Source organism: Eschrichtius robustus, chromosome 12, assembly GCF_028021215.1.
Source record: "Eschrichtius robustus isolate mEscRob2 chromosome 12, mEscRob2.pri, whole genome shotgun sequence".
Lineage (NCBI taxonomy): Eukaryota > Metazoa > Chordata > Mammalia > Artiodactyla > Eschrichtiidae > Eschrichtius > Eschrichtius robustus.
In genome coordinates, this window is record NC_090835.1 from 2,245,082 (window position 1) to 2,263,451 (window position 18,370).

The following is an 18,370-nucleotide window of genomic DNA, read 5'->3' on the forward strand; positions in this document are numbered from 1 at the left end:
AAGTGAACTACATGATGACCAGACCACAGTCGTGACATAAGCTGCCACAATTCCTAGAACTGGCCTCAAAGAAATGGGAACAAACCGACCCTGGAACTGAAGACTAACTGTACTTAAAACCATCAAGATGACGCTGATCAGACCACTGCAGGACCAATCTCAAGACGACTGTCAGAGCTGACTGTGCTGTTTCTGCCTGGAGCCCCCTCCCTCCGTCTATAAAAGCTCTTCTCCACTGATTGTCAGGGGGCAGGGAGTTGACCTTTGGACAGGCGTCTGTCCCCCACCGCCCCCTCCCATGCTGGCCTCCGAAATAAAGCAAACTTTCCTTTCCACTAACCTTGCCTCTTTATTGTCTTTTGAGCGGCGGGCAGCCGGATCCCGCTTTTGGTAACACTCTGAGACGTCCTGCAGGACAGAGACAGTTTAACTCTGATCTGACCTGGCATCTCCTAGATGGCTTCCACTGTGAAACTCTTTCTTCACGAGGGGCACCGAATAACACTTACAGACTGTTTGGGACACACATCAAAGATCTGAACTCATAAATAAAGTTACCATAAAAAAAAAAAATCTGAACTAGGTAACCGAGAAACATGCCCAAAGACAGGGTGGGAAGAAGGGAGACTAAATGCTCAATTATAACTGTTTTTGGGTGGTGGGATTGTGGGTGATTTTTCCCCCTGCTTGTTATGAATCTATTCTTTCCAAATGCTCTGAATGTTAAAAACATATTTGATGAAGTTAAAACACAGTGATTAAAAGCCTCCAGCCATCGCCCAAATTATTCCTTGAATTAACAAGGAAGCGGCAGGACCCAGCCTTTCCCTGCCTCTGGCCCATGCCGCTTCCCTAGGTCTCTGATCTCACCGTGAACCACCAAAGTGCGTTGTGCATTTCGGCACTAAGTCTCCTTCTTCGGGCGTTGGTACTCATCTATTCACTCAACAAACACTGGCTGAAGCCCTTTGTGCCACGTGTTAGGATTACAGCTGTGCAAGGACCTGACCTTGTGACGCTTCGGCAACGGAACGATCACGTCACTGAATATACAACTACGCAAACGCATTGCAGAGCGGGTATTGGCTGAGCTGGAATTTGATGCAGGAAATAGAAGCTAACTCAACAAAGATGCAAGGAAGAGCGTCCTACCTTCGGGGAACGGCCAGGGTCATACTTGCACAGGCCCAGAGGCAGGGGGAACACGGCTTCCCTGGGCGCCTGAAGGGCTAGCGTGGCTGGAATGAAAGGGGACAGCGAGGGTCAAGGGCCAGACCATGCAGGCTTCACGCAGCCCATGTCAAGGGTCTTCTGTTATTTTCTTTTTAATCCTGAGGACGACAGGAAGCCACTGACGTGGCTTCAAGCAGGCAGCATCTTAAAAAGACCCCTCTGGTGCCAGTGGAGAATGGGGTCGAGGGACCCACCGTGGAGATCGGGAGCCCAGGTACCGAGCGGGTGACAGACAGACAACGGCCTGAAGGAAGGTGAGAGATGTGAAGAGGCACAGGTAGATTCAAGAACACACAGGAGGTAAAAAATCACGAGGGCTAGGGACTTCCCCGGTGGTCCAGTGGCTGGGACTCCAAGCTCCCAACGCAGGGGGCCCGGGTTCGATCCCTGGTCGGGGAACTAGATCCCACGTGCATGCCGCAACTAAAGATCCCACATGCTGCAACTAAGACCTGGTGCAGCCGAGTAAATAAATACTAAAATAAAATAAAATAAATCAAAAGGGCTTGGTGACAGCACAGATTTGGGGAGTCAGGGAAAGGACAGGTGTCCAGAACAATTCCTAAATTCTAACTTACACCCCTCACAGGGATGCTGTTCATCAATGCAGGGGGGCCCAGGGAGGCCCCAGCTCCACGTGTGTGTTCGTGTGCGACCATGGATTTGGTCCTCCTGGGGAGAGTTGCTACTGAAAGATCCAAGGTATGTGGGTGTTGGAAGCAGAGGTCTGGGCTGGAGATTCGAATTTGGGAATCTCTATAGGAAAACAGAAAGCCAGCCGAAGCTGTGGGCTTGTGTGACGTTGCCGAGAAGTAGGAAGGAAGGAAGAGGGCTTTCTGCGTCCCTGAGACCAACACGTCATGGCTCCGGGGAGGGGTGTTAGCCTGCAAAGGAGACACAGGAGGAGCTCCCCACCTCCTCCCTCGGAGAGGAAGGAGAGAGTGTGCGACCAAAGACACCACACGTTTCACGAAGGGATGTGTGAACAGCGTTGAAAGCTTTGAGGTCGAATAAAACGTGGGCTAAAGGACACGGTCAGTGAGCAGGAAACAATCTCGGAGAAGTTTCACTGTGTCACCTGCATCCGCAGCTAGATTCTCGGTGGCAGGAGCAGCAGAGGGCCGAGCAAACAACTGTCCATCAATGTGGGGTGCGGACGATCTACACACCCTCAGACCAGCCAGTGGTTCTGCTGTGACCCCCGCCCCCTTCCAACCACCGATTCGTTTTCGGATGCATCTTGACAGAAGCAGCCCCGTGCTGGGCACCGGACACAGAGAAGGGGACCACGTGCACCCTTTGCCCCAGGAGCTCGCAGTCTGCTGGGTAGACAAACCTGAAACCCAGAGCACGGTCGCACCGCAGCACTGGCTGAGCGGCTCGGGTGCCCCGAGCGGCAGGTGTCAGCAGCCCCGTGCATGGTGGCATCACGCGCTGAAGCAGACCTAAGTATTCCCAGCAATTCCGGGAACTGGCTCCCCTCCCTCGGAGGCCCCCGAGGGCCTGGGAGAGGGACAGCCTCCCCGCTGCAGAGACCTGAGACCGTCTTCCCATAGGGACCCACTTTTCTGTGAAGGGTGGGCCACAGCGGATGGTGGCCGCTGACGCCAACCTCTTCGTGTTTCCACAAATAACATCTACCAGTCTTACTTGGTTTTATGCTATGTACTGAAACTTTTAAGGGGTATTCTCCGGAGCTGAATTTGGCTCAAGGAAAGGAGAAACAGTACAAGCCCATCACGTTCCCACAGAACGCCTGCTCGCAGCAGGAGCAGAATTCCTTCCCTCGCTTCCACATCACGTGATGGGGATTGGGCCCCTGGGTGTTCCTCTGCCCCCACCAGTCCCTCCCAGCCCACCTGCACACTTCATACGGTCCACCTCCTGTCTCTCTCTAACTCAACGAAAGCACACAATTTTGTCCAAAGTTGCTAGAAATTATAAATACCTCTGAAATCTTCTACCAGTGCCTACATTGCGACGTGTACCTTTACCTTAAGTCGTCCATCAGCATCCTCAAATTAACGTCTTCCCGGAAAGCCGGAGCCCACGGCAGTCACGACAAGGGATGGGCCGCCCTGTCACCTGGAGGTCTCTGCGTGTGGCCAACAGGGAAACTGCTGGACTTCCCAGAAAAAGTAAGAACTCGAGGGTTTTGAAGCATTTATTTGATTTCTCCACATGATCACAGCTATGGTTTTACATCAGTAGAGTCTGTTACTACTTACACACAGAACGCATAGGAAAACAAAAGCACTTCTTTCCTCCCCAAAGTTACATCGTGGGTGCCGGGCTTCCTGCGAGCGAGGTGGCCCTTGAGGTCTGAAGAGACCGCATTCGAGACCTGGTTCTAAGTGTGTGAAACGACTCGAGGTGAATGACAGTGCCCCAGAGGAGATGGTCCCACACACGACCCTGGCATGACCGCAGGCGGGTCACACGGTGACGTCCCCCCCACCCCCCCTCGCTGTGCCCATTCACCACCCTCACCTCACGCCGATTCATTCTGCAACCCGCTTCCTGGATTATTGTTGTTGTATTGAAAATACTTACAAAAGGACTCGTTTTTCAGGCAGGAAGGGTGATGATATTTTACAACGGACCGTTAGATGCATGCTTACCTGTAGCGACATAGCTTCGTACGGTGCTGAGTCAACACCTAGGGTCATGTTTAACATCTGCTGTCTTTCCAGCTCATCTTAAAGAAAACCAAGAGGTTTCTGCTGCATGCAGGGCGAGATGGAAAAATCACTCTACCCGGGATGACTGAGGGTGTTTTTAAGCAAGATGTGCACATCGTATTAGGATGAACTTTATTTTTACATTGTTGTGCAATCCATTCATAAACTTAAAAAAAAAAAAAAAAAACAAACAACATGATTTAATTGTTGTCCCAGAAAAGATTTCTGTGATGGTACCAACTGCTTTCTCTAAGGGTCACCTGCTGAAATAATCCGTGACTTGAACAAAATGCCCCGCGTGTATCTTGACAGTGAGAAAGGATGACACACATCCCGGTGGTGCCCAGCCTCCCACCTCCTGTGCCAGGGGGTGAACCACAGGTGCCCACAGCTGCGACCCTGGGATGGGCTGGGACCCCGAGAGAGCAGTCTCAAGAAAGCTACCTGGGCCACAAGCTTTTCAGGAGCAGCTGCTTCCCAAACGAGTCTGGGGCAGCCTGGCTCCGGCCTCCTCCAGGGAACAGTGTACCTTTTGGGAACACTTATTCCACGACAAGTTTGGAAACGAAACACAAAGACTGATGAAACATCACTGACCAGAACCCAATCCAGCAGAAAGTTGGAAACACGGGGAGAGACTCCCCCCACCTTCAGGGACCCAGCCCGGTGACAGCCTGGAGGTGAGGGTCCCGAATGGCCTGCAGAGAGAGGGCACCCTCCCCGCCGGCTCTACCCAGCTTGGCTCTGTTTCCATCAGTGACTGCCCTTCGGAAAGGGCGACCTGGTGTCAATCAGCCTGCCTGCATCTTTTCTGGAACAACCTGGAGTTTACAGTTAGATCCTACGATTGGTACAGAGGGTGAAGAAAAGCCGACATACTTAATATGTTATCACTTTACTTCAACTATTTGTCAACAGTAACACTGAGAGAGTTTGCAAATACACAGAACACAAAGTGTGGCCTCGTGCCCGACGCCAGAGGACATGCAGTACAATTCGACTGTTCCTTGTCATCACAACGCCCTTTACACCACAAGACAGAGAACGCCTCGGGAGCGGGACTCTGGAGGGAAACCAAGGAGCTTCGGGGGAGCCTCCCACCAGCCCGGCCTGGACCACATCAGACACGCCCGTGCTTTTCATTTCTCTCTTTCTGAGCAGATGAGAGAGAAGGATGACATGGATGGGAAGATAAAGGCGGGCAGGTTAAAGTCACACTTCTTTCAAAAAAGGAAAAAAAAAAAAAAAAAAAAGCTAAACTCTAGATTGCTGTACTTGCTCTCTATGGAGGTTAACAAAGTGCTCGGTTTGCAGATTTGCTGGTTTGGTGACCTGGATGATGCGACAAAGGGGGCGGTGGGCGGGCAGAGCCCCACGCCCGCGGAGTCCCGTGCCAGCTTCGCCCTTTCTGGAAGAGCTCCCTGCCCGGCAGGTGCCGGGGGCGATCCTCGGGTCCACGGCTTAGGAGCACAGCACTGGCGGCTGCAGTGGCTCGAAGGGCTGAAACTACAAAGTACGTCCCGTGGGTGACTCAGGCACAGAACCGGGCGCGTGCGGCGCCAGCCCCGGGGGAGCGGATGGTGTCACCACAACATGGAAGCGACAAGAGCACAGCGGAGAGTCGTGATGCCCCGGCAGCCGCCTGACCGTGAGGAGGCGGCGGGGCCGGGCACTCGTCGGCCGGGGTCAGATGGGCCACGGTGATGACACGGGGGTCGCGCTAGCACACGGCCACATGGAATCACGATGATCACGGCCACCACTCAGAAAACAAAACGGGAAACACACACACCGCCCTGGGTCACTAAACGCTAAGAGCAGCCTTCGGGTTCCGGGGCGTCCGCCTGCTGCGGTTGGAGACAGGATGAGGGAGCTATGGTGCTGGGGACACAGGATGAGTTGGTCGTTTTCATGTTGGAGATGAATACCTCTGCCGTGTATGGGGCCCCCCGCAGAGGGCTCTGAATGAGTGTGCATTAAATCAAATGCATACAAAAGAAACATGGATCATGGAAATTCACAGTTATTGCAGCCATTAAAGTGTCTTAAGAATCTGTAACCAATGGTCCAAGGCAACCAGTTCTTAACTAGCTGTCTCGAGTTGCTACTGTAGAGTTTACTGCATTTTATCTATTTGCTTACCTGAAATAACAGAGCAGTTATAATACTGATTACTTATGATAGTCTTCTGTTAATAAAATAAGGATTTATACAAAGCAATATCGGACTTTTAAAACAGTTAGATGCTATGTTACTTGGCACAGTTAGTAATGATCGTGTAAAGATTTCCGCCAGTCCTAGGGGGGCTTCTCTTCTTTTTTATGAAAATACGGAAGAATATGAATTTTGTCCCTAGCATTTAAGTTTTTGGTCTACCCTCTCACACGTTTGTCTAAGGTACTGTCTTCCTATCAGGTAAGTGGAGCTCCTTGTAAAGTCTATATTGCTAATTTCGTGGACTGAAACGTTTGCCTTTCACACACAAATACTACCTATACAGTATATATATATATATATTTATATATTTATATATTTATATTATATAAAGTTTACTTACGTATTTTCATCAACCATATCAGGTCTACTTAATTTTTGCCCATTGTCAATAAAAGAGCAATAATGCAGCAAGTTTTGGGTTTTTTGTTTGGTTCTGTCTCTGGTTTTTTGTGTCGTCTCTTCTTTTCCTAGGCTGGGTTCTCATCTGCGTGTACAGTGAGGGAGCAGAGAGCTGAGGGCTACAGGTGGGGGATCAGGGCGGGGAGCTCGACATCTACTTGGCCGGCGGCACCGTTTCAGGGCTGATGGTGGCCGAGGCCCACCTCCCGGGCTGAGGTGGATGGAGCCTGGGGCGCCACCGCTAAATGAAACTGGGGGGGGGGGTTTGTTCCCTGTGACACAAGCCCCGGGGCTTGGGGGGCTCCATCCGGGCCGGGAGCAAACGGGGAGGTGGAAACAGAAAGTGCCCTGGGTCTGGTCTGGGGCTGCCGCCCCGGGGCGCGCCTGTGTGGTGTGCACTTGCTCTGGGGGGGGCCCGGGACCCCCGCCCAGGCTGTCTACACAATTGTGCTGATGCCGCTGGGTTTGGCCTTGCTGCTGGGGAGGGGCGGCGGGGCAGGGGGCTGCCCGTGGTGGTGCACGGCGTGGCCCACGTGGCCCGGGTGGCCGGCGTGGGCCGAGGGCAGCGGCGGGTGGCTGTGGGCATGGGCCCCGTAGGCGGGCTGCCCCCCATGGGGGCCGTGGTGGTACTGGTGTGTGTGCTGGATGTGCTGGGGCGGGTGGTAGTGGTGGTGGTGATGGTAGGGGGGCGGGTTCTGTTGGAGGGGGCAGTACTGGCCGTGGTGCCCGTGCACTGGGGCCTGCAAGGGGCCCTCCGCGGGCCCCTGGGGGTGGCCGGGCGAGGGATGAGGCGCGTGGGGGGGCGGCTGGGGAGGGGCTGGGGGCAAGTGGGCCTGGGGAGGGGGCTTCCCTCTCTTACTCCCAAATAAGGAGCCCAGGAGGGAGGAGGAGTTGGGCATGGCCTGGTGTGGGCGAGATGGACAGTCTCGTGTTGATGTAGCTCTCCGGCGCATGTGAGGACTGCTAATGATGGACCCCTAAAAAGGAAATTCATAGAAACCAAAATTAAAAGAGCTTAGAGCACTTACGTCAGAATGATTCTTAAGAAATGTCAAAAAAAAGTTCACCCACTGACTGCTAAGCCTTAGTTCAACTCGCTAGCCGCAGAGGCCGGGCCGTGTAAGGCTGGACTCAGGCGCCACCTCCAGACACTACCGTGCAGGTCGGCTGGAGGGGCCGGGAGGGGGCCTTTGGGGAGAAAGGTCGGTTGGGGGGGGGACGCAGCCGCGGCGGGTCAAGGTTGACCTCTGCTCTTGGCCTGATGAGCACCTCGTTGCCGGAGGTGGCCGGAGCTTCCAGATCAGAACCGTGTGTCTGCGGGTGTGTGTAAGCGGCGTGTGCTGGGTAGGGCGGGGCGGGCGGGCGGGCCTCGTGCAAGGGAAGGGCCGGTCCTGCCCTAAGCTCTCCTGGGTCCTCTCAACGTCCGAGGGCGTGTGCTCTGCCTGTGCCGGTCCCCAGGTTTCTGGGGAGGTGGCGAGGGGGACAAGAGGGGCTGGGGAAGCCCCGTCCTGGGGGTGGGCACCGCCTAGGCATTTCACTGCGGCTACTACTGCAAACCAAACACGGGAAAAGAAGGAAACAGAAAGGTCTGCAAGCTGAGGTTAGATGTGAACAGGAATATCGAGATGGCTGGAGGATGAATGAAATCTCATGAAATCCACACTGAATTCCTCTTGCTCTCATGGCTCTCCTCCCCCGAGCTAGCTGAGCAATTCCGTGGTGCCCTGACTGCAGACACACAGCAATCGAACCTCCAGGAGGGAAGCGATGGGGATGGCGGAGCATGGAAGTCCCGAGGTGGCAGAACCCGCCAGCGCGGGGCGGGGGAGGGCGCCCGGCGGCCGCCGCCTCCGGCCCGGGATGAGCGGGAAGCCGGGAAGTGAACCATGCTGGGACCGCGGGGATGGGTTAGGCGGAGACTAAACCACAACACCCAGACCCACCCCCTCCGCTGCAGCCCAGACAAGCGGTGAGGGGCACGGGAACGCCAGGCGGGCGGCATGCACGGACGAGGCAGGCGGGGGGGGGGTCTGAGCCTCTGTGCAGAAGGGGAGGAGGAGCAAAACAGAAAAACACCAGGAGGCGACACACGACAGCCAGCTGGACGGGGGCTTCCGACTTACTTCCACATTGCTCTCTAGCGATCCCGCACTGCTGCGACGCCCTCGCTTCCCTGCCCAGAACATGCAATACCACAGGTTAGACGCGACACGGGGCCGGGCGCTGCCGCCGGATGGCCCGGGGGAGCCGGTGGCAGGGCAGTAATGAGTTAACAAGACAACGGGGTTCTTAAAAAGCAAAAAAAAAAAAAAAAAAAAAAAAATCTTTTTCAACCAGCCCAACTTTAACCCCCTCTCCCGGACCGGACCGGGAGCCTGGGGGGAGGGGCCTCCGGGGAGCTGGGGTGGGCGCACAGGCCCGGCTGCCCCCGAGCTTCAGGGGGCCTCAGCTGCCTGCCAGTGGGGACGGGCAAGGGCAGCTCCTCCCACAGCTAAGACGAGCCAAGCGTGGTCCTGCCCGGCCTGACCTGCGGTGGATTTCACATACGTGCCAAGCGTGGTCCTGCCCGGCCTGACCTGCGGTGGATTTCACATACGTGTGTATGGACACACGCACGCACACGCACACACATCTGCCTCCCCGGCTGCTGGTGGGCCTGACGGTGAGGAGGCTAAACTCCACGTCCTCCTTCTCCTGGTGGAGCAGGGGGGCCGCACCCTGGACCCGTGTTTGGTTTGTGCAGTGTCTGGCCAGGGACAGGGACGCTGGGACCTCCTCCCAGCCCAGGGCCTGGAGTCCTCTGTGGGCACGGCCCGCTGGGACGCCACACGCGTTCCCCAGTCGTGAGCCCTCGCTGCCAACGCCTCTGCGTCCCCCGCACGTGGCACGTAGCAGGCACGCAACCTGTGTTGGCTGTGCCAGAGGAGACTGAGCCTGCCTCTTGGTTCTGGATGTCCAGCGCCTGCCCTGGCCCCGGCCGCTCCCCCGGGTGACTTCTCCAGGCATGTCTGCAGGACACCGAGGCTGAGGCAGAGAAGGGGCTCCAAGACGGCTTCCAGCTTCCACCTGTGCCGGCCTGGCAAGCCCCACGGGGCGGGACAGGTGTCCCTCTGTCCCCACCAGCAGGAGACGGAAGCTCTGGCCGACGGACTGACCGGCTCAATCCCCCCAGTGAGCACGTTCACGCCGCGTCCGCCCGTCCCCCTGAGGCGGGAAATCTTGGCCACACTGCCTTCTGAGCTGGACCCGGGCCGGACCCAGGAGCCTGGAGGATGGAAGGCGTTGCCTCGTGCTACCCTGTGGCCCACACCCCGACCCGCGCTGGGTGGAGAGGGCGTGTCTGGACCCTTCGGGCCTCATGGTGGCAGCTGCGCGGGCCTGGGCTCACAACGGCAGGCTCAGGCGAGCTCCGGTGCCCTTGCCTTGCCTGCTGACCCCCAAACCTGAGTTCCAGCTGGGAGCCTGGGGTCCACCGAAGGCCGTGCTGGACCCTGGCCTCAGAGCCCACTCGGAACTGCGCCGCACAACGGATGAGGTTGCTGAAGACCATGGACCACCAGGCGGGGACTGGCCCTTGTTCCCAGCTGAAAATGACCTTTCCCTTCCTCATCTTTCCGCCGGTGTGAGAAGAGTGGTGACCTTTCCTTCCTGCCTTCTGTCCCAACAGGTGGTCCAGGGACATAGAACAGAATTAGAGCCCAGCCTCCAGGAGGGGGGCTCTGCAGCTGGAGGGGTGACCCTACCTGGCACGCCGTCCACTCTTTGCCTCAGTTTCCACATCTGTCCACTAGGCATGGCCCCCGCTCCCTGGGCTGGCTATGCTCAGACCTCTGCTGTCCTTGGAGCGTCTCAATCTGCTCTCTAGCCCCTCTAAGGCTGGGGACACTCCTCTAAGGACTAGGGACAGAGAGGGAAGACAGAGGCCCCGCCGGGCCAGCAGCACCCTCCAGCTGGCCTGCTTCTCCCAACAGGACTGGGCCAGGCCCGGGGCTGGGGGCTGCGGCTTCATACGCTGCCCCCGCTGGAGCTGAACAGCCCCTCTCCTGCCCACCGTGGGCCAAGACTCAGGGGAGCTCTAACTTGGATGTCTTGGAGTGATTCTGAGTTTCTCAGACTTCACCTTTTCAACTTCTCAAGTCAGCAGGAGATACGGGATGCCCTCGCAGGAGTCCTGCACTCCAGTCCCCGGCACACCCGCGGACACCTGCCCACGGCAGACGCACGTGTGGGCGTCTGCACACGTGCACACCACCTACTGATGGAGGAGGAGCCGGGACAGCTGCTCCCACTCACGTATCCCCACCACTCCTTCCTTGCCTGCCCTGTTTTGGGGTCCCCCGCAACCATCTCCGGATCCTGCACAAGCCTCAGGTGAGCCCTGCCCCAGCCGGCGCCTCTCGAGGGTCAGAGCAGGCCCTGCCAGCCCGGCCACAGACAGCTTGGGAGCCGCATCCAGACGGGGCGCCCGGCGAGGCTCTTCCCAGCCTTCCTGGCTTCTCGGCGTTGGGACAGCAGGCAGACAGGGCTCTGCCCGAGGTCTCGTGCCGTGGCCCTAGCAACGCTGAGGGTGACAACAGCCAGCACACGGGCCAGGCCCCACCCCCAGTGCTCTGTGGGTACTGACTCTCACAGATCCTGGAGGGCAGCGCTAGGCCCACCTGCATCTGGGGAACCCAAGCCCAGAGGTGTAACTCGACCAGGGCCCGGAGCCAAAGACCCCGGAATCGGCGTGCTGCGCGGCCCTCTGATGGGCTCTGCTTGGGAGGCCACCCCGAGCGTGGTCCCCACCCCAGGAGAGGCAGCCGCTGGCCCACTGGCAGCTACACGTGCGGAGTGCCCATCGTGGGACAGCAGGGGCTGCTCTGGAAACTGGCCGCCAGGAGCCACCAGCTCTTCCCCAACAGGTGCAGGACATGGCAGGCTTCCAGCTGCGCCCCGGCTAACGACGGCAGACCCCGTGGGCCCGGGAGATGTCCTCTCCGTGGGGACCGGTGCTGGGCAGCTCGGCTGGCGAGGGGCTGGGGGCCTCGGGGTCCGTGGACGGGGTCCACTGTGACTTGACTGATCTGTGGCAGGAGCTAAGGCCCAGTCACACCCGTGTCGGAGGTCCCTGTGGGTCCTTGATCTCAGGCTGGCAGGGCTCTGGTGCCACTGAAACGAGCAGGGGGCCCAGCTGAAGGAAGACCACGCGGAGACACGGGACGAGGCCTCGCAGCTCAGCGGGGAGCCGGGCTGGGGGCCAGGCCCGTCCCCCTGCCTCTTGGAAAGTCTGCCGCCTGGTTCCTCCTGGGCCATCAAACCACGACTGCCTCCCAGGTCCCCGAGGTTCGTGCCGGGCCGAGGGCACATCCCCGGGTGCTGCCTCCTGGATGGACGTGTGGTCGCAGGTCTGGGGCAGCTGCTCTGGGAACGATGACAAGCCGGCTGCTGGGCGTCACTGTCCCGAGGGGAGAGGCTGGCCCTGCGCCTCACCTCTTCCCGACAAGCCCATCTCGGCCGGGGCACGGCGGGTGCGGGAGAGCTTCGCCCCGACCTAGTCCAGCACATAGGGGCACGTCTCCGGCGTCTTCCGGCAGGCAGCTGGCGCCGGCCCGTCTTCCTCTGGAGGTCGCAGGGGGCCTGTCCCAGTCTGGGGCTTTGGCGGTCACCAGGACTCAAACACCCACCTTACCGCCCCTCTCACCTTCGGTGGAGGGGGCGCTTTCCCGGGGCTTCTCTTCGCGGTGGTTTAGGACCCGAGAGGACTCGCTCCCTGGAGTCCTTCTCGGCTCAGAATCCCCAGACAAAAATGGCAACGGTAACGATAAACAGAAATCAGCCAGACCTCGGAGCTCCGCCCTTCTCATGGCCATGCACCCGGGCACGCGGCTCTGTCTGGCCCCCAAGCAGAGAGTGGAGAGCTGAGGCCCTGATCACCGGGAGCTGGAGGGGCCGTAGCCGGCTGCACTGAGGCCACTGCTACCCGAGGGGGCTGGACAGGACCCAGAGAGGCCAGAACCTGCCCCACTGCACAAACTCAAACACGGGCCCTGGGCCCCCAAGCCTGCAGAGGCCCCGAGCAGTCTGGTTACGATTAGCTGGGTGTGACAAGCCACGGGGAAAACCAGCGGTTCTCAACCACGGCAATTCTGCCAGCCAGGGGTGGTACTTCTCCCCCAGAGGGCACCTGGCAATTTGGGGGGACATTACTGGCTGTCATGACTGGGGGGTGTTACTGGCGTCTGGTGGGCAGAGGCCAGGAGTGCTCTGGCACAAGATGTCAACAGAGCCGGGGTTGAGAAGCCCTGCTTGACTCTCACGCTGACCATGCAATTCGGATTTTCACTATGGAAAAAAAAAAATGACGAGACAGAAACAAAGAAGAAAATCCAACTCAAAAAAAAAAAAGAAAAAAAAGAAAAACATCTCTGGGAAATGAGTAAGCTGAAGGGAGGGATGGGGTCATCAGCAGGCTCTGTACGGGGGCCCAGCGCTGGTCAAGCGGTGATGCCTGAGGCCGGTGGGGTGGGCGAGGCCCTGGTGGGGAGGGGTCCGCTGGGCCCTGGAGAGGAGGAGGCTGGTCTCAGCCTGAGAGGGTCTTCGCCAGCAGAGCCGCGGTTACGTCAGGCTCCTGCGGCTGGGACAGCTGGGGCCTCGGGGTGGGAGCCTGGGGTCCTGGCACAGCCACGTGCCCCCGTGTCCGGCTCCCTCCGCTGCGCCGCAGCCCCTGATCTCCCTCAAGGGAGAAGCTGCCTGGCTGGACACGCCTAGTGGGGGGCTGAAGAGCCGCTGGCGTGCATCGCCTCACCCCGTGGCTCCTCCGACCGACCGACCGCGCTGGCAGGCAAAGCAGGCTGCAGCAGCGCTCACCTCCCGCCTCCCCTCCCCCTGCCCCAGCCGAGGTCAGGCAGGGCCGCGGGCAGAAGCTCCCTGCTCGCTGATGCCCCACGCACAGCCCCCGCCCCAGGAACCCCGGGCGGCTCGAGGGGTGCTGCTTGCTTGCACGCTAAGAGGCTGGCAGCGAATCAGACACACACAGGAACAAAGAAACAACAACGACAATCACATTTCCGCCAGGGCTTTCCCCTGACGTCCCAGGGCCAGGCGTGGCCGCGTCTCTGGGCTGGACGGAGGCCCGGGTTTCCCAGGAAGGGAGACCTCCGTGCGGGAAAGCAAGACCGGGGACAGTGGGAGACGGGGTCCCAGACACAGTGTCAAGGGCTTCACTCCATCTCATTCATCAGCATGAAGCACAGGGACGGGGCAGCACAGAGTAGAGGGGACACACCCATCAGCGGGGCCGACTCACTCTGCGTGAGAGCAAATTTCAGAAAACAAATAAAAGAATAAAATAAATAAGCAAGGGAGACCAGGGGTAACCTCCCGGCTGTCCTGCCTTTGACCATTCGGCCCCGTTTCCTTTGGCCTTTGGGGGACGCCCTCTCCGCGTGGCCACATGCTGCTGTGGTTTGGGGACGGCCACCCAAGTGAGCTCCGTCCGAGCCCCTCCACCGTCCGAGCCTCCAACACAGCCCCCTCCGGCCGACGCAAGCCCCGCCGGCCACGGGCGGCCGAGTCCCACGTGCGCTGGGTAGGGGGCGGTCCTGGGCCCAGCTCTTACCCGCTTCTGAGAGGTCGCGCAGGGAGCTGCTGAGGGCGCTGCGCTTGAGGCCCTCGCCGCTGGCGTAGCTGTCGTCCAGGCAGGCCCGGCTCAGGGTCCCGCCGCCCGGCTCCTTCTTGAGGCTGGAGCACTGGGACATGCTGGGCCGCACGACGCCCTTCTGCTTCTCGAGCTCCGCTGGAACAGAGGCCGAGGCGCCCAGTGAGGGGAGCGTGGCCCCCAGCCAAGGGTGGCTTGGGGAGGGCAAGGGGCTGGGCCCCCCCGGAGGGCAACGCAGAGGACTCGGGGGGGCCTCTGCTCAGGGTGGCACCGGGCTGAGCCGCCACCTCCCCGGAAGGGGGCAAGTGAGGGGCAAGGCCGTCTGGGAAAGAGCAGAAGCGATGGCACCTGCGACCAAAGGGGCCGAAATGAGACCCCAGAAAGGAGGCTGGAGAGACCAGAGTGCCCGAGGTCTGCAGGAAGGTCAGTCACTTTCCTAGGAGGCGGATTTGCGCGGGTCTGGAGAGCAGTTAACCCGGCCTGGCTGTGGATGGAGGCCAGGCGTGGGGGCACCCATGTGCCTCCAGGAAGGAGGCTTAGAGCCAGGAGAAGCAGGGGTATCATCGGCTTTAACAAAAACCAGGGGATGGCCCCAGCCCTGACCCCTCCGGGTGGTCGGGCGCAGAAGACACAAATACCAACCACGCTCAAGTGCAGAGGGCTCAGGTCCAGGGCTCTGGACACGGGGTGACCAGGGTCCTGAGAGGCCCCCCCCGCTCAGGGCACACAATGTAGTTCCCCGGGTAGGACAGGCCTGGGCCTCGGAAGCCCGGCTCCCACCACCCAGAGACCCCTGCCCACCCCTCCTTCCTCTGTGCCGCCTCCCATGACCTGGGCGGGTGGGCTGCCTGGTCACGTGGCCGTGGGAAGGCCAGAAGAGGCCGAGGGCATCTCACCTCTGGGCTCACAGAGTCCCTGCACCCTGGCCTCTCACCACTGTCTCGGCCCCAAGATGGGAGGCAACGCCTGCACCCAGCAGGCCCCCTGCCGGGCATCCGTGACTTACTCTCTATCCTGTGCTTTTCCATCTCCTGCACCTCCGCGATGGACTCCCGCAGGTCATCAGTGAATTTCTTCCGGTCTTGAGGATTGGGAGCGTTAAAGTTTATTAGCACTTTGATGTCTGCTCCGGGGACGGCGGATGTGAGCCGGATGCCGTTGGGGTAATCTGCAGAAGAGGAGGAGAGCGCGGGCCTCAGGGCGGGCTCTGCCACCTCCCTTCTGGCTGGCAAAGTACCAGCGGGTCTCCATTCAGCCGGGGCGTGGGAGCACGCCGAGGCCAGGCTCCCAGAGGCCACATCCCTCCAGGGAGGAAAGGCTTCACGGTGCAGCCTGGACAGACCACCAGGCAGTCTCCGGCTCCTGACCTGGGTCTGTGTTGCTCTGTGTTCAAGTCGAGGGCAGATCCGACTGATCTGAGGCAAAGCCAGGGCCCTCGTTCTTCCCCACCGGAAGGGCGTGGAGCCTGGACCCTTTAGGGTCAGGATCCTTGGTCACTCGGCCAGGCGCCGAGCCTGGGAGGAGGGGGAGGTGGTGTCCCCGCTGGGGGACAGTCTTATCCAGTCACTTCGGACTCTTCTGTCCTCTCCCGACTGGTCTCCAGGCCCCCAGCTCCTTTGGGGTACACTGTGGGCACCCCACACCCAACAGTCTTCTGCTCAGACCGGCCCGGTGCCTCCTCCGTGCTCTCGGGGTCTCTGGGGCTTTGGTGTCCCGGCAGCCTCTCTCCTCAGTGGGAATCAAGCATCCACCACTGAGTGTGTGAAGGTTCTTGGCCCAAACACCAATCCCACCGTGGTTCAGACCTGGGTCAGGGCTGGGACCTCAAACGCCTAGAGGCCTGAGCGGGTTTCCTAAATGCAGGAAGCGGGCAGGGTAAGACTGCGGCTGCAGAGTCTCGGGGGGGTGTGCAGCCCGCTACTGCCCGCCATCCGCCCAAACCCAGCTTTACAAGACGAGCCACGGATACCTGAATCTTATGGGAAGATGTTAGTATGAGCTCAACGAATTTAAAATAAAGTTCAAATGTAACATAACTGAGCTGCGACCGACCGGGGGCTGCCAGTTTGAGACCCCGGGTGCGAGGCATGTCCTACAGAAGGTCAGGGTCGGCTCCCGCTAGCACCGTATCCAGGGCCGAGGGCTGAGCCCTGGGAACCTGAAAGTGGTCTGGGCGCGGCCTCTGCCTGAGGACTCGGTCTGCTCGGGCCGCTGCTGGGTGGTCACTACCACCGCCACCCCATCCAAGAGGGGCCTGCCGGTCAGGACAGTGCGCGTGGCACCAGCCTCCCTGGTGCTGCCTGGGAGAAGCCAAGGCAAGGCAGCCTCCTGCCACGGGGTGCAGGCCACGTGTGGACGGGCCCCGGGACTCACTCACACTGGTTCTCGAAGAGTAGGACCTGCATGCCGTACAGGGAGAAGGACTGTCGGAAGCTGTACGTCACCGAGTTCTTCTTCTTCTGGAAGATCTTGGTGACCTGGGGGCAGCCAGAGACAGAGGCTGAGCCACTGGGCCCGAGCGGCCGGGAGCAGCCCTGGGCGCTCAGGATTCTAAGTGGGCCCACAGTTCGAGTTCTCCTGGGTGAGGACCCTCCTGCGGTTCCAAGGTCAGGAGACCCCTGGGGGCGGGGGAGGGCCGATACAGGGAGGGACACTCACGCCCGCCATCCCCACGCACGGCCCAAAGGCACCGTGAAACCCTCTGAGAGATGAGCTCTACAGAGAAGGACACTGAGGCCAGAGGTCTGAAACGACCTGCTCGAGGTCAGGAACTCTTAAAGGACTAGAACCCACACGTCTAGATTCCAGCCTCAGGAAGCCGAGGAGAGCAGCTGGTCCTCAATCAGGTGGGGAAAGGGGATAGGGTCTGGGGCAAGAAGGGGGCCTGCAGGAGGCAAGAGCTCCAAAGGGCAGGCCCCCTGCTCCCTGCGGGAACATCTCTATCTCCCTGGCTCACATCTGTGCTACCTGTTTCGGGGCAAGAGCTCAACTTCCCTTTGGGGAGCCCGCCTCTGCCACGTTCAGCCCATTAGTCCTGGGGCTGAGACCCAGGCCAGCGAGACAGCGCCGCACCCGCCTGGCCCCAGGGGCGGGCTTGGGCAGCAGCGAGACCTCTGCTCGGAGTCTCGGGAGGAGGACCCCCCGGCGGCCGAGGGGACAGGAGTAGGCCTGGACCCGCGGAGGCTGACTTTCCCTTCCTGGATGAGCCCGCCTGAGGTGGGAGCCCAGGCGGCCGACACCGGGAGCAGCCGGGGCCACTCTCCCAAGCCGCTCTGGGGTCTGCACACCCAGCCCCTCCCCGTGGGGACCACGTACCACCAGGAGGTCATTGAACAGGAAGATTTCTCGCTGGTGCAGCCCCAGCTTCTGGGGCTTGTTTGGGTCTGGAACCTCGAAGAGCCGGCAGTAGCAGACCAGGCGCCGGTGCGGCAGCGAGAGCACCTGTGTGGAGGGGCGGCGTCAGCTCCACGCGCCCGCGGGGACGAGGGACTCCCCCACCCTGCCCTCGCTCGGGCCTCCGGAGGCCCCTGCTCCAGGGAGACCGCCCTCCGACTCCTCTCAGCACTGGGCTCGTGGAGCCCCCGCCAGGGAGCCACGCGTTATCTTCTGAGCCCCCAAAGCACCCGCCATGTGCGCCCCGAGCCACACACACAGGAGGCTGCAGAGCCCGGGCTTCCCCGCCCCCAGGCCCTCCCTCCTGAAGGCTCTCAGCCCCGACAGCTGGGTCTGGGGGAGCCGTGCGGGGTCCCGAGCCAGCAGTCACCACCTCGAGGGGCTGGTCCCTGCCCTCTGCACACGCGGCCGTGGGCACACACGGCCCTGCGTGGGGCTGCTCTCCAGGCCCGAGCTCAGCGACCCGCAGGTGAGAGGGAGGGGACGCGGGCCCAGCCTGGTGCCCTCAGGGGGCAGCGTTGTCCGCAGCAGAGTGTGAGCGAGAAAGGAGGGCAGGACGCAGGGCTGGGGAGGTGGGCGAGGGCAGGTCACGGGAGTGCCGGGGGTCTCGGGCCCTCTGCAGGGGCAGCTGACCCGGCTGCCAGGGTGGGGTAAGGAGCAGACCACATGACGGCCAGCAGGCACACTACTGCCAGCCCCGGCAGCGAAAGGGACCTGGGAGGCACAGCGTGGGCTGGGTCGGGACGGGGAGGCCTCAACGCCACACCAAGGTCATCTGTTCAGGCACAGGGTCTCGGGGCCGAGGGAC

The 18,370-nt window shown here is 60.3% G+C and overlaps 1 protein-coding gene across 6 annotated transcripts in view; it reads right to left on the minus strand.

Moving 5' to 3' along the window:
- Positions 1 to 3,383: 3,383 nt before the first annotated feature.
- IQSEC1 (IQ motif and Sec7 domain ArfGEF 1) overlaps positions 3,384 to 18,370 on the minus strand; it is a 113,571-nt gene continuing 98,584 nt past the window's right edge. For 5 of the 6 annotated variants that reach the window (XM_068557293.1, XM_068557298.1, XM_068557295.1 and 2 more), the window contains 6 exons: positions 17,485 to 17,610; positions 16,547 to 16,646; positions 15,176 to 15,337; positions 14,131 to 14,307; positions 8,654 to 8,703; positions 3,384 to 7,507 (listed from right to left, as the gene is read on the minus strand). In XM_068557293.1, coding sequence (XP_068413394.1) covers positions 6,968 to 7,507; positions 8,654 to 8,703; positions 14,131 to 14,307; positions 15,176 to 15,337; positions 16,547 to 16,646; positions 17,485 to 17,610 — 1,155 coding nt within the window. In that variant the 3' untranslated portion in view covers positions 3,384 to 6,967. The remainder of the gene's footprint in view (positions 7,508 to 8,653; positions 8,704 to 14,130; positions 14,308 to 15,175; positions 15,338 to 16,546; positions 16,647 to 17,484; positions 17,611 to 18,370) is intronic. The other variant, XM_068557297.1, reaches the window with a different exon arrangement.